This window comes from Bufo bufo, chromosome 3 (assembly GCF_905171765.1).
Source record: "Bufo bufo chromosome 3, aBufBuf1.1, whole genome shotgun sequence".
NCBI lineage: Eukaryota > Metazoa > Chordata > Amphibia > Anura > Bufonidae > Bufo > Bufo bufo.
In genome coordinates this window covers 409,286,053-409,305,995 of record NC_053391.1, presented here as the reverse complement: position 1 = coordinate 409,305,995, position 19,943 = coordinate 409,286,053, and the positions used below count along the sequence as shown (strand labels likewise).

General features: G+C 43.8%; 1 protein-coding gene across 2 annotated transcripts in view; it reads left to right on the top strand.

Moving 5' to 3' along the window:
- RABEP1 (rabaptin, RAB GTPase binding effector protein 1) overlaps positions 1–19,943 on the top strand; it is a 123,563-nt gene that overhangs the window by 41,242 nt on the left and 62,378 nt on the right. For both annotated transcript variants that reach the window (XM_040424868.1, XM_040424869.1), the window contains exon 2: positions 3,637–3,765. In XM_040424868.1, coding sequence (XP_040280802.1) covers positions 3,637–3,765 — 129 coding nt within the window. The remainder of the gene's footprint in view (positions 1–3,636; positions 3,766–19,943) is intronic.

Below are 19,943 nucleotides of genomic sequence, written 5' to 3'. Positions count from 1 at the left end.
AAAATGAGGAGTGAAATCCGAAAGGTGCTCTTTGGAATATGGGCCCCTTTGCCCACCTAGGCTGCAAAAAAGTGTCACACATCTGGTATCCCCGTACTCAGGAGAAGTTGAGGAATGTGTTTTGGGGTGTGTTTTTACATATACCCATGCTGGGTGAGATAAATATCTTGGTCAAATGACAACTTTGTATAAAAAAATGGGAAAAGTTGTCTTTTGCCAAGATATTTCTCTCACCCAGCATGGGTATATATAAAATGACACCCCAAAACACATTCCCCACCTTCTCCTGAGTACGGAGATACCAGATGTGTGACACTTTTTTGCAGCCTAGGTGGGCAAAGGGGCCCATATTCCAAAGAGCACCTTTCGGATTTCACAGGTCATTTTTTACAGAATTTGATTTCAAACTCCTTACCACACATTTGGGCCCCTAGAATGCCAGGGCAGTATAACTACCCCACAAGTGACCCCATTTTGGAAAGAAGAGACCCCAAGGTATTCGCTGATGGGCATAGTGAGTTCATAGAACTTTTTATTTTTTGTCACAAGTTAGTGGAATATGAGACTTTGTAAGAAAAAAAAAAAAAAAAAAAAAAATCATAATTTTCCGCTAACTTGTGACAAAAAATAAAAAGTTCTATGAACTCACTATGCCCATCAGCGAATACCTTAGGGTGTGTACTTTCAGAAATGGGGTCATTTGTGGGGTGTTTGTACTGTCTGGGCATTGTAGAACCTCAGGAAACATGACAGGTGCTCAGAAAGTCAGAGCTGCTTCAAAAAGCGGAAATTCACATTTTTGTACCATAGTTTGTAAACGCTATAACTTTTACCCAAACCATTTTTTTTTTACCCAAACATTTTTTTTTTTATCAAAGACATGTAGAACTATAAATTTAGAGCAAAATTTCTATATGGATGTCGTTTTTTTTGCAAAATTTTACAACTGAAAGTGAAAAATGTCATTTTTTTGCAAAAAAAATCGTTAAATTTCGATTAATAACAAAAAAAGTAAAAATGTCAGCAGCAATGAAATACCACCAAATGAAAGCTCTATTAGTGAGAAGAAAAGGAGGTAAAATTCATTTGGGTGGTAAGTTGCATGACCGAGCAATAAACGGTGAAAGTAGTGTAGGTCAGAAGTGTAAAAAGTGGCCTGGTCTTTCAGGGTGTTTAAGCACTGGGGGCTGAAGTGGTTAAACCCGAAAAATTTGAAAAAAAAGTTAGTCCATAAATGGCGGATCTGTTTTTTCCAATGCATTTTTTCATTGTGATCAAAATCCTGATCAGGATTCAAATGTAATCTGTTTTCACACGTTTTTCCGGATCCGGCGGGCATTTCCGGTGTCGGAATTGAACGCCGGATTAAAACAACGCTAGTGTGAAAGTAGCCTTATATGTTCACTAATAGAAAGAAGTCTATATTCAGACATTAAAGAGGACCTTTCACCGATTATTACTCTATGAACTAACTATACAGACATGGAGAGCGGCGCCCAGGGATCTCACTGCACTTACTATTATCCCTGGGCGCCGCTCCGTTCTCCTGCTATGCCCTCCGGTATCTCCGCTCACTAAGTTATAGTAGGCGGAGATTCCAGTCACGAAGTTATGGTAGGCGGAGTCTGCCCTTGTTCTGCTGTAGCGCTGGCCAATCGCAGCGCAGAGCTCACAGCCTGGGAGGTTATTTTCTCCCAGGCTGTGAGCTCTGCGCTGCGATTGGCCAGCGCTACAGAAGAACAAGTACAGACTCCGCCTACCATAACTTAGTGAGCGGAGATACCGGAGGACATAGCAGGAGAACGGAGCGGCGCCCGGGGATAATAGTAAGTGCAGTGAGATCCCCGGGCGCCGCTCTACATGTCTGTATAGTTAGTTCATAGTGTAATAATCGGTGAAAGGTCCTCTTTAAATCTGGTGATACACATGATATATCTGTCTGGCATCAGCTATTTTTCCTGACTCCACCATGAGCATGCATGCTCCCCTCACTGGGCACACATGTTTGGGGAGGGAGACAAGCTGCTGCCAGGCACCTCTGACAGTGCTAGTCTTCTGTTGTGGGACAGTTGGGAGGCCCCCATATATATTGGATCTTTGGGCGATCCCGCTGAAGTCAACTTTTCTGATTATGAATGGCCATCTCAAGTGATAGGTTAAAACAATATAAATGGAGATGTCATACTTTCGTCTCGATAGCCATAATGTAATGCATGGGTAAGGGTAGGGTTATATTTGTACAATAATAAAAGATTTTAGTCTTTGCTTGGAGGGTTTTCTGGCTTTTAAATGTTAAAAAAATGCTCCATATGATTAAAATGATTAAGGAATTCCTGCTCCCTTCACCAATCTGCTTCCTTCTGATGAACCATTGGTCCCTGCTTCCTGCCCTAGACGCACAGGAGGTGACTGCTGACATGTTCATGTGTATGGGGTTCGCTTGGCTGCCCCCCTATGAAATGACAGGTCAGGCATGTTGGAGTTCAGTCACAGAAGACAAGTCACTTCCAAAAATGTCTGACAGCAGCTTGTCCCCCATGCACACATGGATGAGCTGTTCAGGCATGTTTATGCAGAGGTTGGGGAGATAGCTGTCAGCTGAATATCTTACATGTTTGTGACAAGCAGGTGAAACTTAACTCTACAGAAGACCATTATACTGCATAATATTTGCTACTCAGATTTAGCATTTTAATCTCATAATCTATTGAATCTACTTCTGGGGTAGGGAATTATCACTCCCTTTGTGCAAGTATTTGGCACATGCCATTTTTGTAACATTCTCTTCACTTTTAAAAACGGGGTGCGGAAGTGGGAATGGTTAGGTATGTTAGTTGTGCTCCAGAGGTTATTCCAAAATTGTAGTAACCAGATAAGTGTATTTAAAAGATGCCCCAAATGCATCTAACAACGTGCCCGGTTTGATAAATTTGGCACGAATTACGGCAACAAAGACTCAAAACTAACAACAAAAGTTGCCCTCATGATAAGTTTCTTCCCTGGTTCTTTGAGGAACTTGAAGGGAACCTGTCATCACCTTTATGCTGCCCATACTAACGGCAGTATAAAGTAGAGACAGGTGAGTTGATTTCAGCGGTCTGTCATTTATAAGATAAAAGTAAGTGATTGCCGAGAACCAACATCACAATCATTGCAGACTGAGCCTGGAAAAGAGTCCCGGCCACCTGAGAAGAGTCCTGGTTACTCATGGATTCCTGCTCTCCTGCCCACCTGCTGATGACTGACAGGCTTCTACCTAGTTTTCTCCCTTTCTCTCTAGGAGAGAACTGCCAATCATCAGCAGATGTTTAGGAGAGCAGGAAATTATAATAACCAGGACTCTTCTCAGGTAGATTTGACTCTTTTCCAGGTCTGGGCTGCAGTCATTATGATGCTGGTTCTCAGCAACCACTTACTATTAGCTGATGTGTGACACTCCACTGAAATCAGCATTTCTGTCACTACTTTATACTGCCCTCAGTGAGGTCGGCATAACGTTGATGACAGGTTCCCTTTAACATCTTGCCGTTCTTTGATAATCTTGCACCTGGCTGCATCCATCAGTGCCAGTATATAGAAGCCACGTCTTTCTGTTTGAATGTTGTGATTGACAGGTTTCTCTGTCTTCTTTATCAGCTTCTCTGCAGACACGTGTGGAGGAACTGGAGAGATCGAATGCTGAATATCTTCAGATAAAGGCGCAGCTAGAGCAAGAATTTAATCAGAAGAGGGCGAAATTTAAAGAGCTGTATTTGGCTAAAGAGGGTGAGCTTGTTACTGATTTTGTGCTTTTATGTGTCTCAGGGCTGCCTACTTCCTTTTTTTGTTTTATTTGTTTTGACAGTGTGACAAATATCAAAGCCAAAATGTTTACAGTCAAATGAGAAAGAATGATATAGATATGTAACATGATCTTTAGCTCAGATAATAATGTGAACACATCAGCATTTCCTGTGATCTTTACAAGAATCTCCACTTGTTGCCCCAGCTTTAGATAAATTATGTATGAGTCAGTTTTGTTTGCTATGGACTTTAAACAGTTGCACCAATTTTTGGGGGCTTTCCGTCATCACGAATACAGACGTGTGAATAATAAGGCCTCTTTCACGCGTCCGTGTCACCGTAGCTGGGGCGTCCACAGTAACTGGATTGTAGTAACCTCAGATACAGTGGAAAAGTGTCAGTGTCCCCCAGAAGTCTTTTATTGACCTATTGGGAGGGGACATATGTGCCCGAAATAGATAGATAGATAGATAGATAGATAGATAGATAGATAATAAAAATACAAATAAAAGAAAAAAACACCAATGTCAACTGAAACTGACACCATAGTCGCCACACGCAGGCTAAACTACACACATATATTGGAATAATAGAAACAAAAGAGGGAAACTACTTTAATAATTTATTTTGGTTTCAGTTTGTATATTTAAAAAGTAAGTAGCTATTGTCTGGGGGGGGGGTGAGAAAGACTTTTGAAATAATGTGTTTCAGTCACATAAAAAAATGTTGCCAAAATTATTTTGGTAGTCCAACAAATTAAAAAAAAGGTAGGACTGTTAGACCACACAAGTTCCTGATCATTAAGGCCTTTTCAGGCCTGATCATTAAAGGGTTAAAGGGAGTTTGTCACCAGAATTTGCCTTTATACACTGCTTACACAGCGCTGTAGCATAACTATAGAGGAGTCAAATGGTACATTTGTCCTTTTGTTATGATGTTCACCAGGGGGAAAAACGCTGTTTGTTCATATGTAAATCAGGGATCGCAAGTGCCCAGGCCGCTCTGCCTTCTTCTCACATAACCCCTCCCCAGCCTGTAGCTTGGCCCGCCCTGTAAGCCTCATCACGTGTACTGGCCAAGATCCCGCCGGCACATGCGCACTGTGATGACCATTGTGGGCAGCAGCATCGTTCCATGCAGTGTGCATGCGCCAGCGGGATCTCGGCCACTACACTGGATGACACAAGAGGCTTACAGGGCAGGCTAAGCTACAGGCTGGGGAGGGGTTATGTGAGAAGAAGGCAGAGCGGCCTGGGCACTTGCGAGGCCTCATTTACATATGAATAAAACAGCGTTTTTGCCCCTAGTGAACATCAAAACAAAAAAAGGTACCATTTGACTCCTCTATAGTTATGCTACAGCACTATGTAAGCAGTGTATAAAGGCAAATTCTGGTGACACTCCCTTTAAGACATGTGTTGTCACATGGCAGCTCTAGTGCGGGATCTTCAGCCACACACTGACATGCTTCAGATTTCTAACACAGATTTCACTAGAGTAGCTTGAGGGAAGGGTGGGTGTGTTTTTAAAAAAGAAAAAAAAAAACACATGAAACACATTTAGTAAACCTTAGCAATTCATGGATTTAGAATTTTTTTTTCTTTTTTTTTTTTGTAATTTCAAGATGGTCACATGTATCCATAAACACTAAAATTTCCCTAAAGCTGGATTTGCGCATCCGTATCCAAGACGTGTCCTGGCCCGACCACGGGTTTACTGACCCAAACCCAGACATTTGAGACTTTTTTTTTTTAGATCTATATAACTGGTCCTTTTAGGGTATTTGCAGCTGTTATTTCAGAGAGCAGAATATAATAGAGGGAGTGTAGCTGAGCTCTCTGTATATAGGCATGTATGATTTGCACCAGGAGTATAAAGCAGAGTAAATCCTGACATGGCTCCTAAAAGAGGGAGAGTCCTGATTACCCCATTCACACAAAGGATTGACATGTATCAATGTGTGTATAAGGCTGAGTTCACACTTGAGTTATTTGGTCAGTTATTTCCATCAGTTATGCTTCATGCACACATCCGTGTGCCGGTGTTCTTCCAAATCTCTATACCTTGCGAAAAGTCTATACCGGAAGTGACGCGGCCGCAGAGTAATCAGCTGGAGGAGGGTGTGCACGGCGCTGCGCAAGCGCACATCCACCGCCTTAGCAAAGAATTATTGCAGCGCCGCGATAGAAGTACTTCGTACACCGCGCGTGTGCAGATCTCCCTACCCCTGAGTGCGCACGCGCCCACAAATCATCAGTTGCAGTTCAGCTCTACTATGTGGTGAGGTCAGTATCCAGCACTCAGCTCTGCGGTAAGGATGAACTGCAACTGATGATTTGTGGGCGCGTGCGCACTCAGGGGTAGGGAGATCTGATGAAGCATTTTGCGCTGCAAAATATCTATACCCCTAAGTGCGCACGCGCGGTGTACAAAGTACTTCTATCGCGGCGCTGCAATAATTCTTTGCTAAGCCGGTGGATGTGCGCTTGCGCAGTGCCGCGCACACCCTCCTCCAGCTGATTACTGTGCGGCCGCGTCACTTCTGGTATAGACTTTTTGCAAGGTATAGATATTTGGCAGAACACTGGCTGTGCCTGTGCTGCAGACCCCAAGTCGTTACACCCACTGCGTGCCCGCTGTCTGCAGACGCGGACCCATTCACTTGAATGGGGTCCGCGAGCCGCATCACAGAAAAGTAGTGCACCATATCTTCAGCATTATGGACCCATTCAAGTGCAGGTGCCCGTATATTGTGGACCAGCTGTTTGCACGGAACTGCTACGGTCATGTGCCTTATTGTGAGCCAAAACCAGGTGCGGGTCAAAAATATAGAACAGATGCAGATCTTGCCATTATACCTTATTGTTGAGTAGCCTTCACTACTGGTCTTGGCTCACAATAACTGATGGAAATCACTGAGCAAATAACTGAAGTGTGAACCTGGCCGAAGAGAGGGTTGTCAATCATCCTATGTGAGTGGGGTAGGCAGGGTTTTTGCCGTCTCTCCTAGAAGTCCTGTCAGGATCTACTGCTTTTCACTCAGAAATCCTGCTCCAAATCTTTTAAATCTGTATCACAGTGCTCAGCTTCATTTCCTCTATCATATCCTGCTGTCAGAGAGGGAAGCAGAAATCAGCTGACAGGTTTGCTGAGCTTAATCTAAATACAGAAAAGTACATTTTGTGTCTGAATACTCGCCAGATGATGCCACCATAGATCAGGAGTAATTCATTTTAAAAAAGGTCTTTTTGACATTCAGAAAATAATTGCATATTCCGCATGAAATGACAGTTCTTGAGTATATATTCTTATGACTCTGTTGTGCAGCTCCTATATTGTTCCTACTAGTTAGAATAAAACAGCTGGGTATTACCAGTCCCTACAGTCTGGCCAATCAGTGCTGGAAGTGTCCGACTGTACAGGGACGTACCCTGACAAGGCGAACGGTAATACCCAGTTGTCACTTTATTAATACGTTTATAGAGGAAAATAAAAGGGAATGGCGCACATACTGTTATAGGAAAAGGCACTCCAGGATTTTTATTGCTTGGGGAATGCAAGTAGTTAGTAGAATAGATGTGTCAGGAGAGGTGATAGGTCTTTTTTCCTTCCCAGGTGCATAACTTTACATTTCTCAGTGTTAAACCTCATCTGCCACTTCTCTGCCCAAGCCTCCAATCTATCCAGATCCCTCTGTAGTAGTATACTGTCCTCATCAGTGTAAATTACTTTACACAGTTTAGTGTCATCTGCGAAAATTGATACTTTACTATGCAAGCCTTCTACAAGATCATTAATAAATATATTGAAGAGAATAGGGCCCAATACTGACCCCTGAGGTACTCCACTAGTGACAGTGACCCAATCTGAGTGTGTACCGTTAATAACCAGTGTGTGGTCAGCATTAACAATGTGCAGGCCTATAGTTCCCATGTTTCCCCTCCTCTCACATATATGCCAATTTTTACAGCTGCTTCATGACCCTCTATTCCATGCTGAGATGTTCTTTTGCTCACTGACTTTCCAATGTTTGCTGCCCAGCTTGTGAAACACAATCCTGACAGTGAGGAAATGGGAGAGACAGGGAACAGCAGAGATAATGTAATGTATGATTTTCCCTTCCCCCACGACACCACCACAGAGAGAGGATCCGCCCCCCAGGGACAGGAAACCTACAGAATAAAAAAGTGGAGCCTCTCTACCTCTTCTGTGGTTTCCTGTCCCTGGAGTACGAGACCTACAGTTTTTGTCTTCCAGGTATTTACCCTTGGTCTGTGTTATCCTAGGGGTTCCCTAGAGGGCTGACTGTATCCTGCCGGGGTCCATCGCGCTGGTGCAGGCTGACAGGACCCTAGGATCTGGGGGAGGGGGGCTCCAGGGGCTCCTCCGGATCTTGCGGAAGTTTTACCACGCGGTAGGAGGAGGGGCAGGGGGAATGTACTTCCGGCCCGCGATATTTAAAAAGGATATCCCGAGACGCCGAGGTCTGACAGGCGGCTTATGGAGATCGAGGAACTGCTCCAACGTCCCTGAGCTAGTGCGACTGACTCAAGTAATCTGGCTTGAGAATTCTGCATAAAGCTGCTCATACAGACTTCCAGGGCATGGAGGCAGTATCTTTGTGTCTCTCTCCCTCCTCTCCTTTTCTGCCAGTGACAGTGGAAGCAGGGAGTGACTTGAAGGTTATTTATTGCCGGAGGAATTTCATGTTTTTGACCCTAAAGCAGGCTTCCTTTGCTGTTATCAGCTAGGATGGAAGACGAAAAGATTTAAGAATCTATGGAGAGAGAGATGGTAGCACCCGTTACGGTACTTGGACAGATTTCTTTTTTTTTTTTCTGGGTGAGTGAGATGGCGACTGTCTTTCCTTTCTAATTATGGTTCTTTGTATTATTTTATTTTTTAGTCAAAGCCTAAGAAAATGCTGGCTAAAAGGAAAAACAAAGAATGTGCCATATGTAAAACAGCTCTTTCGTCGTCTTATGACAAAAAGCTGTGTCAACTCTGTATTGACAAGACTATTTCGGATGAATCCCCATCCCTCCTAGAGAATATTAAAACACTATTTAGGATGGAAGTAAAAAATACACTAAAACCCAGTAAAAAGCTTAATGTGTTCCAAAGGGTTAACCTGTCCCAAGACAATTCTGGCGACAGTGACTTCCCCTTGGATGCTCTTTCCTCAGATTCTTCCTCAGAGGACGAAATTATAGGAAGATCCTTTCTTCCACCTGAACATACTGACAGACTGTAAAAGTTATAAGATCCACTATGAATATTGAAGATGTTAAGGAGGATAAGTCAGTAGGGGACTCTTTGTTTGAAGGATTGCAGGAAAAAAAGGGTAGATGCTTCCCCGTGCATAATAGCATTATTTCTCTGATTCAAAGGGAATGGAAAAAAACATGTAGAAGGGTTTTTAGTTCAAAAAACTTTAAACGTAAATACCCTTTTGAGGATGAACCTTCATCTTCTTGAGGTAAGGCTCCCAAAATAGACGTTGCCATTTCCAAGGTTTCTAAAAGGTCTTCTCTTCCCTTTGAGGATACGGGTGTTCGTAGGGACCCTTTGGATAAGAAGGCCGAGTCCTTCCTGAAGGGTGCTTGGGAGGCATCCACTTCCTCTTTTCCCCCTAACATAGCGGCTACGGTAACAGCTAGAACCTTAGCCTTTTGGCTGCAGCAATTAGAATTCCAGTTAAAAGAGAGGTGTCCTATGGAGCAGATTTTATCCTCCCTGCCCACATTACAGAAGGCAGCTGACTTTTTGACAGATGCCTCTGTAGATGCGCTCAGACTGCATCTCCTGCTAACTCCGCTCGTAGAGCACTTTGGCTTAAGAACTGGAGTGGAGGAGATATAGCTTCTAACCATAAGTTATGTGGTATTCCCTGTCAGGGTGAATTTCGTTTTAGCCCTGATTATAGATGATTTGCTAGAAAAGACGGCGGATAAGAAGAAGAGATTTCCCCCTCCCAATCCTTCAGGAATTTCTTCTTTCAGGCCCAATAGATCCTTTCGGTCCTCAGGGGGTGATGCGGGAAGGAGACCGTTTAGGATTAAAGACCAGAGATATAGGTCCAGAAATTTGGCAGGGAAAGGGTTCCTCTTTGGAAACTCTTCCGCGTCAAATAAGAAACAGTCGCAACAATGACGCCAACCCAAAAGTGGGAGGAAGACTAAGATTTTTCCTCTCCGCTTGTGAAAAGGGTGCTAGCCCATGGGTTTTGCAGGTGATTTGTCACGGTCTAAAAACAGATTTTCGAACCTTGCCATCTCGAACATTTATTATTTAAAAAAATTGTGCTGTAAAAGGGTCCTTCCCTATAATAAAAGAAGTCAGAACTAATAGAGAAGGTCTTAATTCCTGTTCCTCAAAAAAAAAGGTTATTTCTCCACGCTTTTTTTTAGTTCCAAAGCCGGGTGGCTTCTTCAAAACCATCATCAATCTGAGGGATTTAAACAAGTTTCTAGTATTCAAAAAATTCAATATGGAAACAATGAAAACTACAGTGCAGCTTTTGTTTCCACATTGTTTCATGGCAGTAATAGATTTTAAATATTCTTATTTCCACATCCCAATACACCCGGAGTTCCAGAAGTTTCTCAGAGTTGCAGTCCTTATGGAGGGTCAGCTACAGCAGTTCCAATTTCAGGCTTTGCCCTTTGGCCTGTCTATAGCACTAAGGATCTTTACCAAAGTTGTAGCGGAGATGGTATCCTTCATAAGACTAAAGGATGTGATGTTAGTTCCATATCTGGACGACTTTTTAATAATTGCAAAAACTTATCACAGTTCAGAGGAAGCTTCAGGGAAGCAGTTCAGATGGTGGTAAAGATCTTTCAGGAATTGGGCTGGATAATCAACGACAAAAAATCCAGACCAAAGCCGACATACTAATACTACGCGGTATTTACTGGACGAAGAGGAGAACTCGCCAGTCAATCAAGTGGACCTGGGCGTGCCAAAGGGTGAGTGGACTGAGCCTCTAGGTGCTGAAGCAACGCCCTAATAGCACCTAGAGGCTCATTAGCATATTTTGAGAACGGCGGCAGGGAGTTACAAAGCATACTGTTATGTACTGCTGACATCAGCACATCGCTAATGTCCGTCAGCTACATAAAGTTATTTCTCATGACAGAAACCCTTTAAATCTGTAGAGCAGCCACGTGGTCTTCTCCCTGTACTTTTTTCTGGCACTATCGTTTGGACCTTAACTCTTCCTCTGATCTATCTTTTGGTAGAAAGGTCCTGCAAGCGGTGGTCCCTCCCTAAGTAAGGAAGGATGGTTTTCTCTGTAATTCTCTCTGTGGTGCTGTCGTGGGGGAAGGGAAAAATGATGATTAGACTTACTGGTAATCGTATTTTCCAGACCCCACGACAGCACCCTTCCTTATTCCCTCCCTGTTTTCTTACCTCCTTTCTATTGTAGGCACTGGGTGAAAAAAAAATAATAATAATCTAAATATAGTTGGTTTATTATAAATGTGATTAACTAAAGTAGGAGTCCCTCTCTTGCTCTGAAAGCCACTGAGGTTGGAGAGGGGCTCCACATTTTTATTCTGTAGGTTTCCTGCTCCTGGGGGCGGATCCTCTTTCTCTGTGGTGCTGTCGTCGGATCTGGAAAATCGGATTACCGGTACGTGTAATCATCATTGTCCCGTACATCAGGGAGGGGAAGAGGGGAGATAACCACATGTTCAGAGTACAGGACATCATACATGTGCACACCTGGGGGGCGTGACCTGACCGTATATGTGATCGGGTGTGTGGCGCGGAGCTCCTGGCAAAGACTCCTGAAATTTCTCCTAATACCTGCTAATAGTGAGTGTGACTCGCCCATATTGAAGGCAGAACTGTTCCCCTCGTACTTGGCCGAAAATTCGCTGCAAAATGAAGTGTCAGAAGGCAAAGGAGAGGTAAGGAAAAGATTGTAGCAGCGCTGAGCTGACGGCACAAAATGTCGCCACACTGCCTGTGAAGACGACGGAGGTAGCGGCGCGCTTGGAGAGGTTCGCACATACAAAGGCGTCCTCTGCATATGAATCGGAGCTGGAAGTCTCCACTTTATCTAATGCCCAGAAAACTGATGAGCCAGCTGTACTTGCAGTGGAAGATGAAGAGGTTGGAGCAGTATCAGAATGGGTGGTTGGTGCTGCTCAAACGGAACCTACAATTAAAGATGTGTTTGCAGCTGTAGCACAATGTAATAAAGCGCTTGCTTCGCTCAGCACTAATATGGGTAGCCTAAAAGAAGATATTGGGCTTATCAGACAAGATATGAAACAAGTGAGGGAAAGGATTGGAGCAATGGAGGGCCGTGTCAGTGATTTAGAAGATCAAGTGCCGCTAATGAAGCCTGACCTTCAGCATGTGATTTATAATGTTTCGCTGCTTATATCCAAGACGGATGACATGGAAAACGGGCTGAGGCGCAGTAACATCCGTATGATAGGTGTGCCTGCACGTGCAGAGGGATCGGACGCAGTTTCTTTCGTGGAAAAGTGGCTGATAGAGAAATTTGGCAAAGAAAATCCATCCCCACTTTTTGGTGTTGAGCGTGCGCACCGTGTACCGTTTCGCACTCCACTACCGGGGGCGCCACCGAGACCACTACTGCTTAAGGTCCTGCATTTCAGGGATCGGGATGCTATTCTGAAAGGTGCAAGAGAGTGTACAGATCTTACTATAAATGGCAGCCGGATTTCCTTGTTCCCGGACTTTTCTGCAGAAGTTCAGAAGAAACGTGCGCGCTTTCTGAACATTAAGAAAAGGCTGCGGATTCTATGGCTTCCTTACTCTATGTTCTACCCGGCAAAATTGCGGGTGGTTGCGAAAGACGAGACACATATATGTTTGATAATCCTGAAGATGCATGCCAGTGGCTGGATGCGCATGAAGAAGTTCTACGTGGCAATACCTGAGTTGACAAAGTGCCTTTAGTGATGTCTTATAATTGCCTTCGCTTTCTTGCAGGAACTGATGCGCTTTATATTGCTTTATATGGTTCGCCTGCGCCGACTACGACACCGTGATGATGCCACATTTTTTTTATACTTCATAATGCACCTGTTTGGATTCCCATGCATCACTTTTATAAGATCCAACAAATTTTTTGCTTTGTATTATGGAAAAAAGATAGAAGTAGGATTTAGGTATGAAACCTTACAGAGGAGTAAGGAGATGGGTGGTCTGGCTTTGCCTAACCCTTTTCTATATTTTTTTTAGCCGCCCAAGCGCAACATTTTAAGAGCTGGAGCGTAGTTGGAGATGGTGGAAGGAGTGGTAAGCTTATAGAGTGGGTGTACGGGTGTTCTCCACCTGTTACGTTTTTGGAGAGGGATGTGGATGTAAAATTGAAATCATCCCCGATTCTTGGACTTGTGAGGAAGGTATGGGGGAAGATTAAAGAGATTTTGGGAATTACAGGGTTAATACACATTTCGCCTGTATGGCATAATCAGGCTTTGCCAGAACTGTTTTGCCTGGAAGGCTTCTCCCAATGGGAAAGGAGTGGCCTTTGGAATATTAGTCAGTTATATTCTCAAGGTATTTTGAAACAGTTTCAGCAGTTAAGTTTGGAGTTCAGTCTATCTTCCGTTCATATTTATAAATACTTGCAATTAAGACATGCTCTTGAGTCACAATCCAAAACGATATCTTTGCAGTTCACTTCTAGTTGAATACTTAGTAAGATAGTTGAGGTGGGTTCAGCCAAAAGAGCTATTTCGACTATCTACCTTGAGCTCTTGGGAGAGCATTTGAAAAAGTTTCCTCTTAAGGTAAAAATGCAATGGGAAAAGGATGTGGGTGAAATAACCGATACCCAGTGGGAGGAAACATTGGCTCTGACCCCAACTTTGTCCCTTAGTGAAGCGGCTACATTATCACAATTGTATATGTTGCACAGGACGTATAAAACCCCAGCGCTTCTTTTTAAAATCGGATATAGAGGAGATTCCAGGTGCCCGATATGTCGTGAGGAAGAGGCTGGACTATTCCATATGTTACAGAGCTGCAATGCCCTAAAACGGTATTGGAGTGACGTAATAATGTTAATTAACAAGATATATAGTGCACAATATGTTCTTGATCCTAGAATGTGTCTGCTTAGTATTTTTAACTACCTTTACATATATCTCCCTAACACGTGTTGGGACTGTATATACATTTTATTTGGCCAAACACTTGGCGTCTTCAGGGGTTTGGGCAGTAAACTGGCTAAAACACGCTATCTGCCCCCCGACATGTTTCGCCAAACACTTGTTGTCTTCAGGGGTTTGGGCACTGCCCAAACCCCTGAAGACGCCAAGTGTTTGGCGAAACATGTCGGGGGGCAGATAGCGTGTTTTAGCCAGTTTATGCCTAGCTCAGAGAGTGGTCTGATAGGAATACAAGTAGAAATAGTGCATCTTATGAGGACAATCGCTGTTGAAAAGTAGCGCACTGTGCCAATAACAGAGCGCACCAACTGAGTACTGTGATGCCGTAATAAAAGGCAAGAGAGACTTAACAGCCATAAGCGACAAGTGCCCTCTAGTGGATTAATTTAGCAATCAGACTCCCTGGCATTATTGATACATATTAAGCAGGCATAGCTGATTATTTTAATAGTAGAGTTCTAAACATTTTAAGGATAAGTAATAAATGTTAAATTTTAGATTTAGTAACACATGTTAATCAGGGACATCTATGGTCCTAGTCACCAACTGTAAATAAAATGCTTGGTATTTTTGACACTGATAATTTACAAGATTATATTGTCGCTGGAATTAATAGAATATTATATCAGGCACGTAAAACGTTGGCTGCTAAATGGATACAGCGTCTTCCTTCTAATACCGCTGAATTTATTGCAAGATTGAATGTTGTATTAAGGTTGGAGAGAGGGGTATATATTAAGCGTAATTGCTTGTCGAAATTTGAAAATATCTGGGGCCTTTGGATGGATAGATCAGAAGTGTGTAGTCCTTGGCTAGCTCTTAATAGAGGGATTAGGGATAATATAGGGTGATGTATCGAAGGTTGCTTATATGGGGAATGTGCATGTTCATATATTGACATGACTCTTGGGAATTCTTATGGATCAGATTTTTAAGTCCAACTCCAGCAAGTAATCTAACCCTTAAAATATATATACTTTAATTATACACTCTAAAATGTGGAATAGTAGACACACAGAACACCAATCACTGAGAGTGAACTCAGATGATACCACGGCAGGCAGCTATATCTGTATCAAAAAGGGTGGGGGCTATCCCTATGAACTCACCCTGGTCTAATGCTCAGCCCAGGAACGACCCCTTATGGTGGGGACTCCCTGTCCTCGAACCTGGGCTAATAGAGTCCTACAATAGCCCTAATGTCAGGGTAAGGATTAAATAGGTGCCTGCAGGTGGAAGGTACAAATGAATAGACAAACGTTACATACACATACTCCTATAAAGATGGGGTCAGTTAATGGACTATGTATACAACCCTAATTCTGTAATATGACAGCCAGAAGGTACATAGTGCATCAAGGTGTACGTAATTGAATACACCCATAAATTGATATACACAGAAAAAATACCCCAAAAGCATTTCCCCCACTGTGTGGGATCATCAGGGGGTTAATAAGCTCATAGATACCGGATATCAATAATGATGTGCCGATACCCGTAACTTGGGTGCGGACCACCAGTAATGATATATTAGTGTCCGTAATACATTAACGATGATGAGGGAGCCATTCAATGATGGTAGGAGGAGATCAAAGAATCATTAGGATCTAATACAGACCATAACAAAGATAACTAGTCCGAAATCGATATCCACTGAAATTAAATTTCCATGGAGGCATCTGTGGAGGAGAAAAAAATGTGGTATAGAACAAGAGTCTAAAACCTCCACCAGTGACCACCTCTATTGAAGCCAGAACTCAGTTTCTACACTTAACACGAAGGTCCAACGAATGCTAGATGGCATCCATATACTTAGATGACCTAAATCAGGAAAGTACATGTTCAATTTCAACCAGACATAGTAGGAATGATAGAGACTTATGGGGACTGTGTATCCCTACTTACGGTTAGTCGTCCATCTCTAAAGTGGAGCGTCCTGCTCCTCTAAAGGCCCGCTACTATATGCGCACCATGCTCCCCTATTTAGAAACACTCCTCATATTCAAAGTTTCTCGCCCCCAATCACCGATGTATCAGTGTCGCCCCTCAGTTAAAGTCACTTCCGGTCACTGGGATAGGTCATTTCCGGCCAACGGAACGCAAGTTGGTTCTCAGTCCGTACGCGCATATCCGGTCACGTGTTTCCGGTAAATGGAACACAGTGGACCGCAAGTGCAGTTCCGGTCACGTGTTTTTTGAGAATGCAATACAGTGGACCGCAGATCTAAACGGAAAAATACTTATTCCAGATAGTAGAGGTACCTACTGGCAAATAGAATGTCCTTACCATAAAAGATAAAAATAAACAGCAGCTATAGCCGGCGCAAAGACAACACTGAGGCACTATATACCCTGAGGGGGATATAGAGCTCAGAAATGACCAGTCCAGGCGGAATCTATATAGGAACAGGGACGGGGACTTCAAAAAGGTTATGAGGTGCAGTGATTTATAGAACCATGGTCTGATACTATCCAGGGACACCTTCCTTTGATTATAGAGGGTGTCACATATGACAATGAATAGGTAAAATTCATTGAGCTAGATATTATACAATTATAAGATGCTTCCCGCATCTGGCCAGTAAGGGGATACTAAATTTTACCATGGGCCCGGCCATGTTGGACAGAGACAACCAGGGCAGGGTACTAGCTATTTTATTATTAACAGTCAGAGAAAACAGGAGAAAGTCAGTCTCTCATTAATCTCGTGGGGGGACTGGGACCGGAACCTATGTATCCATTCGCATTCCTTCTGCAGGATCTTCCTGTCCCAGTCCCTCCACCCCCCCCCCCCCCCCCCCGGGGGGGGGGGAAGGAGGAACCAATCCAAGAACCGAGAATTGTAAACATCTCTGGTCTCCCCCGTGATGATCATTTACATGTAATGCCATTGGTGTTGCATTCTTCTTCATTATGTCATTCACATGTTCAAGGATCCTTCTTCTCAGCTCTCACTGTTTTCCCTATATAGTCCACTGGACACGTACATTGGAAGATGTAAATTGCCCCTTTGCTCCTACAGTTAATGAAATCCCTAACCTGAAAGGGCTGACTGGTCACAGAGCACGTAATAGTCATAGTCATAGTAATAGTAATAGTCTTGGATGTTGAGAGAAATTCACATGCCTTACAAAAACCAATTTTTTTAAAAAAAACCTCAGATAGACTTGTGAGAGCCTTGGACTGGATGAGGGGGATTTCATGGACCTTCAGACTCTTACAGATCTGGGTGAGGAGAGTACACGTGACCCAGGGAAGGGTCCCTTCACCACATTGAAACCTTGAAAATCCAAAAGGATGCCACCCCCCTCAAACTATGAGTGTGTTGACATCTTCCTCCAGATGGTCATCACCAACCTGGACCGACTGGGTAAAATCGATCCCAGGACCTTTAATCTCTCTTGCTGAAATGCAGGCATTAAGGTCCCTGGAGAAAGATGATTCCATCATCATCAAACCGTCCGATAAAGGCGGCAATCTGGTTATTCTTAACCAGGATGCCTTATCTGCTTATGTGTCTTGACCTCTTGAAGGATAAGGATGGATACAGGATACTATCCTCAAATCCTACTCCGTCCTTTCTGGAGGACTTAAAATTGATACTTCTGGGGGGTCTTAACAATAAGGTTATTAGCCTATCTGAGTATGAGTTTCTCTATCCTGTAAACCCATGTATAGCGACCTTCTATGGATTGCCTAAGATACACAAAGGTATCACACCACTCAGGGGTCGCCCAATTGTCTCGGGGGTTAATTCCATGACACAAAACTGTGGTATCTACCTTGACCAGATTCTGAGGCAGTTTGTTGTGTCCCTACCCGCTTACACGAGGGACACGATGGACTTCCTCAATAAGATCGAAGCACTCAACCTGGACCCTGACTGTGTACTAGCGAGCATCGATGTAGAGTCGCTCTACAGCTCCATCCCACACCATTATGAACTTATAGCCGTTGAATACTTTTTGAGGACAAGAGGCACACACTGTAGTTTACACAATGTCTTTACCCTACAGCTATTGGAATTTACGCTTACGCATAATTTTTTTTCTCTTTAATGCACATTTCTACCACCAGCTCAGGGGGACGGCAATGAGTAGCCCCTGTGCCCCTTCTTATGCCAACCTCCTCCTGGGCTGGTGGGAGGACACTTGTGTGTTTTCCCTGACCAGACTGCCTGGTGGGCTGACAATATTGTATTTTGGACACGCTACATTGACGACATCTTCTTGGTCTGGAAAGGTGGATCGGGGGAGTTTAAAAGGTTTATTGATGACCTTGATATCAGCGATATTGGCCTCCGATTTACCTATGAACTCGATTCTAACACTATCACCTTTTTAGATGTGCGGGTGACTAAAGAGGGGGACAGACTTGTGACAAATATACACAGGACAGCCACGGCCACTAACTCCCTGCTCCACTGGAATAGTCATCATCATGTCTCCCTTAAACGGGGCATACCCAGGGGTCAATATCTCCTAGTCAGGAGGAACTGCTCTGAGGGCGAATCCTTCTTCAGTGAAGCAAGGACTACAGGACAGATTCAGGGCTAGGGGATACCCACAGTCAGTTTTGAATGAGGCCTTTAAACACGCCCAGGGGAAGAGTCGTACTGACCTGCTGGTCCCAAGACATAGAGCCCTTGATAGACCTCAACCGCTGCGAATTATCTCCACTTTTGACGTAGCCAATCAGGAGGTGATTAATGTCCTGAAAAAATACTGGTCTATTTTGCGGATGGACTCCGATCTATCCGATGTTGTCACTGAGCACCCCTCTGTCACATATCGGCGTGGTAAAAGCATAAAAGATCGCCTGGTGCACAGCCACTTCACACCTCCGGTAAAAAGTGGTACATGGTCGGATCGTAAACCTATCTGTGTGCTTAGATGTGGTTTTTGTAAGGCATGTGAATTTCTCTCAACATCCAAGACTATTATGTGCTCTGTGACCAGTCAGCCCTTTCAGGTTAGGGATTTCATTAACTGTAGGAGCAAAGGGGCAATTTACATCTGCCAATGTACGTGTCCAATGGACTATATGGGGAAAACAGTGAGAGAGCTGAGAAGAAGGATCCTTGAACATGTGAATGACATAATGAAGAAGAATGCAACACCAATGGCATTACATGTAAATGATCATCACGGGGGAGACCCGAGATGTTTACAATTCTCGGTTCTTGAATTGGTTCCTCCTTCCCCCCGGGGGGGGGGGGGGGTGACTGGGACAGGAAGATCCTGCAGAAGGAATGTGAATGGATACATAGGTTCCGGTCCCAGTCCCTCCATGGGATTAATGAGAGACTGACTTCCTCCTGGTTTCTCTGACGGTTAATAATAAAATAGCTAGTGCCCTGCCCTGGTTGCCTCTGTCCAACATGGCCGGGCCCATAGTCAAATTTTGTATCGCCTTACCGGCCAGATGCGGGAAGCATCTTATAATTGTATAATATCTAGCTCAATGAATTTTACCTATTCATTGTCATATGTGACACCCTCTTTAATCAAAGGAAGGTGTCCCTGGATAGTATCAGACCATGGTTCTATAAATCACTGCACCTCATAACCTTTTTGAAGTTCCCCATATAGATTCCCCCTGGACTGGTCATTTCTGAGCTGTATATCCCCCTCAGGGTATATAGTGCCTCAGTGTTGTCTTTGCGCCGGCTATAGCTGCTATTTATATTTATCTTTTATGGTAAGGACATTCTATTTGCCAGTAGGTACCTCTACTATCTGGAATAAGTATTTTTCCGGTTAGATCTGCGGTCCACTGTATTGCATTCTCAGAAAACACGTGACCGGGACTGCACTTGCGGTCCACTGTGTTCCATTTACCGGAAACACGTGACCGGATATGCGCGTACGGACTGAGAACCAACTTGCGTTCCGTTAGCCAGAAATGACCTATCCCAGTGACTGGAATTGACGTTAACTGACGGGCGACGCGGATACATCGGTGATTGGGGGCGGGAAACTTTGAATATGAGGAGTG